This window comes from Austrofundulus limnaeus, unplaced genomic scaffold (genome assembly GCF_001266775.1).
Source record: "Austrofundulus limnaeus strain Quisiro unplaced genomic scaffold, Austrofundulus_limnaeus-1.0 Scaffold481, whole genome shotgun sequence".
Taxonomy (NCBI): domain Eukaryota; kingdom Metazoa; phylum Chordata; class Actinopteri; order Cyprinodontiformes; family Rivulidae; genus Austrofundulus; species Austrofundulus limnaeus.
In genome coordinates, this window is record NW_013952883.1 from 217,150 (window position 1) to 225,050 (window position 7,901).

The 7,901-nt window shown below is 37.3% G+C and overlaps 1 protein-coding gene across 5 annotated transcripts in view; it reads left to right on the forward strand.

Moving 5' to 3' along the window:
* Window positions 1–7,901, forward strand: part of LOC106529966 (solute carrier family 41 member 3) — a 32,005-nt gene that overhangs the window by 17,757 nt on the left and 6,347 nt on the right. For all 5 annotated transcript variants that reach the window (XM_014025507.1, XM_014025508.1, XM_014025506.1 and 2 more), the window contains 5 exons: window positions 182–253; window positions 670–814; window positions 2,578–2,724; window positions 3,018–3,162; window positions 3,600–3,679. In XM_014025507.1, coding sequence (XP_013880961.1) covers window positions 182–253; window positions 670–814; window positions 2,578–2,724; window positions 3,018–3,162; window positions 3,600–3,679 — 589 coding nt within the window. The remainder of the gene's footprint in view (window positions 1–181; window positions 254–669; window positions 815–2,577; window positions 2,725–3,017; window positions 3,163–3,599; window positions 3,680–7,901) is intronic.

The following is a 7,901-nucleotide window of genomic DNA, read 5'->3' on the forward strand; positions in this document are numbered from 1 at the left end:
TCTATCTATCTATCTATCTATACAGTATATACACTGTATAAACAGTACATACAGTATATGCCAGTTTAGTTTTTTATGGGATTAGAAATGTAAGTCATGATTATTTATACTTTACATCTTCTAAGTGATATAAAACAATAGGGTGTATTGTAATATAACTGTGGTGTCTCTGTGTCTCCAGGCCAACACGGGTCAAATGGATGACCCTGACAAACAGTGGACGATGGTGTGGAGCAACCTGGCCCTGATTCAGGTAACAACCTCTGCCTTCACGTGGGGAGGGATTTGGGCTGCTGTGGAGCTTTATGTGCTCTTTAAGATTTAATTGAGCTATAAATGAAATGTCTTTTAAATTATTAACAGCTGAAGTGGTATTTCACAGAGCGTTTAGTTTGGCTGTGCGCTATGTACATAGACATGCAGCTGTACCACATAAAATAAGTATTGTCATAAGATTTAAAGTAAAAAATCTAGAGGTAAATTGTAGCCAGTTGCAAATCCCCCCCCCCCCCTTTAGTAAACCCTCATAAACAGAAAATAAACATTTTATTTTAGCCTTTTTTTTTTACTACAGTTTACAACATCTTCTTTTCCTTGCATCAGTGTCATTCTTCAGATGTTGCATTTCATTGATGCCTTGTATTTATGCAGCTCTGCCTCTTCTCCCAGGTTCAGGCCACAGTGGTAGGATTCCTCGCCGCAGTGGCAGCTATTTGTTTAGGTGCAATTTCTAGAGGAGGCGTTGAGCTGGATCAGGCAGCTGTTCTGTGTGCCAGCAGCATCACCACGGCCTTTCTGGCTGCTCTGTCTTTAGGTAAGACAAGCCCTGCACAACAGGCTCATCTTAGCTTAGCCTCAGACCTCACAATAACGAGTCCCCTAAAAGAGACAAAAGTATACGTTTTTATAGAAGACTCAAATGAAACACCAACATGCTGTTTTCACGTAAAAAATTATCTCAGAAAGGCTCTAAATAAGAAGAAATTTCAATATATAAGTTTGCTTTTTCAGGGATTTGTCCCAACTAGAAAATTTACTACCTTAATTTAATTTTCAAATAACAAAAGGAAATACTTTATTAAATGCCACTGAATGCATCATCAAGTAAGACCGATACAAAATCTGTTTTTAGCATTTAAAATGAGCCCAAACAACTCATGAAAAGTTCCTAAAGTTAGACTCTAATAACGCAGAGACGAACAAAATGATGGTCCATTAACCGTCCCTGGTGGTCATCATGTTATTCAGTGTTTGAATCTTGCAGGGTCTTAATAATCTGGACAGGAAAATCAATTCTTAAAGACAGTTTTATACATTTTAACTGTAAAATAACCGATTTAAAACTAGTAGCTGTCTCAATGTATAAAAGGTATCTCAAAGGTTTGGTTATAAAACTAAATGCACCTGAAGTCAGATTAAAGTGCCTGTGACCTATACATCCTTCAAATACAAAAAGTTTTTAGCAGTTTATATTTAAGTTTATACTTAAGAAACTTTGCATAATGTGCATGATTTTACTCATTTTATCACATAATTAGCATATTTTCTTTTGAACTTGGCTCAGCTAAAGTGATACAGGAAGTGACATCAAAGGGGAACTCTTTAAGAAAGACCTCTCTGGTCTTTATCGAAACAGTATTTAAACTTAAACTGTTCTTCCTCTCTCTGATAAATACTCAAAATAATCTAAAGAAACATCAGATTCTTATCTACAGTCTGTGTTAGCTATTGTAGCAACGATCTGTTCACACGCAGACATTCCCCTTTGACATCACTTCCTGTTTTTTCACATGCAAATATCTTAACAACTGTTCATCTCAGCAGGGTGAAATTTGTTTTGCAATATGTTATTAATGTTATCATTCCAAAATTGTGTTCATATTTATTACAAAAATTTGATGTCGCAGGCACTTTAAAGTTATAAATTTAGGATAAGATGTTTTAAACTGTAAAACTAAACTTAAGCAGGGACTGAATGCTGAAAGAACTCTTCAAAACTTAGTTTTAAAGTATACTAAACTCCATACTGTGGTGTTGTTTTAATCCAGTTCGGTTCACGTTTAAAAAGTAAAACCGTTTTGACATTTAATTTGAGCTAATCAACATTAAATCCTGCAGAATGTTTGGCCTTTTATTCATTAAATCTTTTTCCTCAAAGCATCGCATGTCCATATGTGGTTGCTGCAGTCTCAGGATTAAAATAATGCTAAAATTAGGTTTTAATTTTAAGTCAGGATTATTGTGTTGGCAAATAAATTTAGCTTCTTTTATTGTTTTAAACATTTTTCTTGAAACAAAGAAATTTATTTATTTTTCTTTCAACGTCAGCTGATTGTATCCCTTTCCCTGCTGGCTGTCACTCCAGCTGAAGTTGTAAAAAGCTCTTTATTTATACTGAAATCACATTGTCACTGAGCTTTCTTGTTTTGCTGTCTTGTAAAGCATGCTGAAAGCTCCCGTCACAGAAAGCAGTAAATCTTCTCTCTGCTCAGTTTAAACCTTGACTGAAAGTGACAACTTCTTCCTTTGTTTTCATCGTCTCAGGCTAATTGATTCAGCTCCGTCCTCTCTCTGTAGGCCTGGTGATGATCGGAGTGATCATCGGCTCCAGGAAGGTGGGGATCAACCCCGACAACGTGGCCACCCCCATCGCTGCCAGTCTGGGGGATTTAATCACCCTGTCTCTCCTGGCTGGGATCAGCAGCACACTGTATGAATATATAGGTAGGAAACAGCAAAAAGACAAACACTGATTTTAAAAAATGGTTTATTTTAGATCAGTCCACAAGATGGCAGCAAAGAGCAGGCTTATTGATTAAAAATGCTGTCTTAATCATTTTATGGTTGTTATTCAGAGCAGGACTGTAACTTTTTTATTGAACTGAAATGTCCTTCAGTTCATTTGTTTCTGAGCAGTGGTAAATGTGTGTTTTATGTGACCAGCTGCTTCTTTGATCATCATCTGCATCTTTATTCCCTTTTTTTAAAATAATTTGATGCCTTCTCTTTTCCTCCAGACATTTGGTACCTGTCCCCCGCTGTGTGCCTGCTCTTCTTATCTCTGATCCCTCTCTGGGTGGTGGTGGCCCGACGAAGTCCTCAGATCAGAGAGGTTCTCCGCTCAGGGTGGCAGCCTGTTATAGTAGCCATGTCCATTAGCAGGTACACACCAAAACCCATTCGATGACACTCTGGTGACTAAATACCTGACTCAGACAGAAAACGTACAACCTAATAATAATTCACCTTGCAGCAGTGCTTTATAGAAGTTAACAGTGATTGGTGTTTTAGTTTTAGACATGCATTAGGTGTTGGAAGTTTGGACGTTTGAGTGAAGTGTTTGTGCTGTAATTACACACAGCTGGGCTGATCTGCAGGTGGTGGAGAATGTGCCGAGGTGCAGTTGACAAACTTTTAACAAGGGCAGAAACTGCGTTCTCTTTGCAACCAATGCATTTTGTGCAGCTTTCATGATTACCTGGTTACTTTGCACGTCTTTGCCATTTGTTTTTCATTCTGACAACCAAATAGCTTCAGGTGTTTGAAGAGATGTTAGACAGTAATTGTATCCTCTTCTGGTTCTCTTTGGGATTTTGCAGTTTTGGAGGCCTTATACTGGACAAGACAGTGAGCGATCCCAACTTTGAAGGGATGGCCGTCTTCACACCTGTCATTAATGGTAAGTTGATTGGTTTTTGCCCAGGTCTGTTTTTGTTTGTTTGTTACATTAACTAAATACATCATGAACAAGAGGACGACTAACTGTAACCCCAAGTAAGACATCACTTCTACAGCTGATACAGATTTGGATGCGGTGCTATTCATGTTCTAACACAACCCTATTTTTTAAATATTGTGATAAAATTTAGTGTGATAGTAGCTCAGACTCATCCCCACCGCATACTCTGAACACTAATTGATTGAGCACCATCTGTTCTTAAAGTCCCTGTGTCATGCGTTTTCTTAATAAAAACGTCAAAGAAAACATTTAATATTTAAGAAACTTGGCATAACAGATGTGATTTTACCCATTTTGTCACATAACTGGCAAATTTTCTGCTGAATTTAACTCAGCCAATGTGAGGCAGGAAGTGACATCAAAGGTGAACTCTTTAAGAGATAACTCCCTGGTCTTTGTTTATTGACACAATATAATTTGAACTCTGACTCTTCATCTTTCTGATAGTGAGTCTGAATAATCTAGAGAAACATCAGATTCTTCTCTACGATCTGTGTTAGCAGTTGTAGCAATGCTGTGTTCACATGCAGACATTTCCCTTTGACATCACTTCCTGTTTCTTTACATGCAAATATCTCAATAACTGTTTATCTCAGTGATGTGAAATATATATATATATATATATATATATATATATATATATAAAATCAACATGTTAGCAATGTCATCATTCCAAAAATGTGTTCATATTTATTACAAAAATTTGATAGACACTTAAAAAGTTTACGTATTAAATTCAACTCTGTTAGTAAAATACCTCATGAGCCACTGCTCAGATTTGAATAAAATTCTCATCTACAACACATCAACTTTTTAAGTCATTTCGATTGAAGAATACCACCACTGATCAATCTTAGCCAACACAGACATAGAATCAGTTTTAACAATGTTAGGCAAACATTTAGTGTGGTAGAAGCTGAGCAACGTCTTCAAAACACAAAGCAACTGGGTTTCTTCTCAACATAGGATGAATTGGGTGTAAAACTCTGTTATGTAAGTCAGAAGGTGAATATTAGGCTTTTAATTACTTTTAAAACCATCTCTGGTTTTACTTTTATGGCTTTAGCTGCTTAAATCCTTCATGATTTAGTTTCTGAGCTAACAAGACCTAATTCTGTTTTAAAGTCACACCTTTACATTTAGAAAAAAAAAACCTGTTTACACAGTTAATGTAACTGTTTTATAGTCGGTTTCAACGAGCAGACAGCCCAGACTACATTCATTAACTCTCAGAATGCTCACATATGTTGTCGTTTTTCTGTGTTGTTTTCCAAGATGCACAAACAAAAACGTTAATTAAAAAGCACAACATCAAGGGGCTGCAAACAAGCAATAATTTGGTCACGTTGTGGTATACCAGTACTCATCGTTTTTTATTCAAAAGCATTTTTATACAAAATACTAAACCCAGATTTTTTTAGTGTTTTATTTTGCTAAACACTAGCAGCTGCAAAAAGACTGTTATTAAAATAAAGCAAACACAAATCAGATTGAAGAAAAACAAAGATTTTTAGCTCTTTATTTTGCTGCACAAAAGTATTGGAGCTTCAGAAACTAAGGAACAATTGTACCTACGAGACGAAGGCTTCAAGGAGTCATTGAGCATTTCCTTTTCCCCCTCCAAGCTGATTTAAATGGCTGCTGTCTGGAGGGCCGCAAAATATGTCTAAAATGATCCGTGATCCTTTCGCAAAATGTTTGGCTCCGATATTAAAGTGTACAAGAATCGAAGTGAATGGGCTGAAACTGGCAGAAGTGTCAGCATCTCCTGTGAGCGGAGCTGCTGGAGCATTTTCACAACCATCAGCTTTTCTCCGCTGAGCAGAGGCCGTGGTGCGGGACATCCGACGTCTTTGATGCATCGCTTCGAAGTTCCATTACCATTTCAACGGGACAAGTTGCACAGAGCTTCATGAAATGTAGTCATTACTTCAACAGGAGAAACATCCTCGGCTGCAGCTTTAGTTAAAAATAAGCAGACATCAAAGTCACTTCAGCTTTTTCACTTTGTTTTGAATCTTTCAGTTGAACAAAATCTCATCTTCCTAAATGTGCAGCTATTATTATTATTATTATTATTATTATTATTATTATTATTATTATTATTATTATTAATTTAAGGACAACAAGCCCTTAAGACACCATCATTGTCAGATTGTGCAGAAATATAACTTTTCTTTTGAGAATTTTAGAGTTTTTTCCAAATATGGAAACAGTAAATAAAATTTTAAAGGGGACCTATTAATGGAAAATCCACTTTTTAAAGGTTTTTTTTACTCAATTTTGGGTATGTACTTCTTTAAAAAACAGTCCTAGGACCAAAAAAATGCACCCAGGGGCATATTTACTGTAAGTAAATGTATTTTTAATGTATATTAACGACAAGTTTTATACTTCCTTCATTTTGTGATGTCACAAGCCGTACGACAACCCACCAGAACCTGCGTTCAGCCCCTCACCCGGGTGAAGCCCCACCTCCTCAGTATAAAAAGCCGTCGCGGTTGTTGATGTGCAATGCGCAGCTCATCCCACAACAAGCCTCCTATAGGGCAATGGGTAGAGTGTTTGACCATAGAATGGGAGACAGCACTGACACATTTTAATTATTTATTTTTGTTCGTTGTGAACACATTTTCTCATGTACCTCTATTGTTTATCTTATTAAAGCCTTGTTRAAGCCTATTTGTTTGAGTTTCTGAGGTATTTTGACCGCTGCTGCTCCCTGCTCTGGTAACAGCATCCAGAGTGAGCGCAGAGCAGAGGAGGAGAGAAAAAAAAGAAGAAGCGACCACGACTCTGCCTCTGGGTCTCATATGGTTGTACAACGGAGCTTCTGCTATTATTAGCCATGCTAACGTAAACGCTGGCTTTGGAGGGCGGAGTTGATGTCAACAGATTTTTGGAGGGCGTTACCAACAGAGCTCATTAACATAAACAGCTCTTCTGAACGGAAGTCAGAGCAGGCAGAACTAGAAAATGGGAACTTTATTATCTAAGAATTATTTTGTGCATTAAATTGAATGAAGATGGTCTGGATAGCCCACAGACATACCATAAAAATTTCTAGGACCCATAATTGGTCTCCTTTAAATGGTTTAGCGCCAATCTGTTAGCAAAAAATTGTTTATAATTGTTCAGCTGCTTCTTTGCACTTAAATAGAACATCCAGGCAGACCTGTGAAGTTCCTGCTCGATGATCAGCCTTTGGACGAGCAGCTTTTTCAGTTAAAGCCATCGCTCAGTGGAACGCTGCTCCCGGTCGTGTAAAAACTTGTAGTTCTTTTGTTCGTTTTAAAAATAATCTTAAAAAATACCTTAAATCTACCCAACATTGCAATCATTGAATTGCACTGGGTAATCGATTTTAGAGTTTGCTTTTGGTTTGGGGGAGTTGTGGGCTTTTTGTTGAATGTTTAGTGATATAACCTTTTAATGGTGCTTGGAGAATGGGAGAGAATTAGTATTAGTTACTGTTTGAGGAGTTGAATTATTATTTTTGGTTTATTATTGTTTGAAATATATATATTTTTAAGTGAAGCAGATATAAGAATGGTTTCTTCTGCTGCCTTTCATTTTATTTAATTTGTATTCTTTTATTGTATGAAATGTGTTTTGTTTACTTTTTAATGAAATGAATAAATAATTTGTGCGTTTGTGTAATATCTGTAAATATCGGTTATCGGCCATATACTACAATATGAGTATCGTATATCGATATCGGCCGAAATTTTCATATCAGTACATCCATAATTCTCAGCTATTACCACATAAAACTGGAGCTGAAATCTCTGTTAGCCTGACTTATGCTGCTTTCACACCGAACGCGATTTCAGCATCAAAATCGCAGCCAACGCTGAAGTTTGAAGCTTGTGCACTTTGAGGTCAGACGCAGGACACCTGCGCTGCACGGCGACAGCCGCCCCGCCCCCTCTGTGGGGCTGTTTAATGTCGGACGAGGAAGTGGCTTTGCTTTATTTACAGAGAGCCAGAGCATGTCACGTTCATCAGATAATTAATTCATAATTAATTCACCAGATAATTCAGAGAAGAGGCTCACAGCTGCTTTCAGGACTATTTTTTTCAGTCTGATGAGTCGCTGCCACGCATTGCTGCGGATCAGGACACGACTGCAGCACTCATTTCAGCTAAAGAGCAGGAGCTC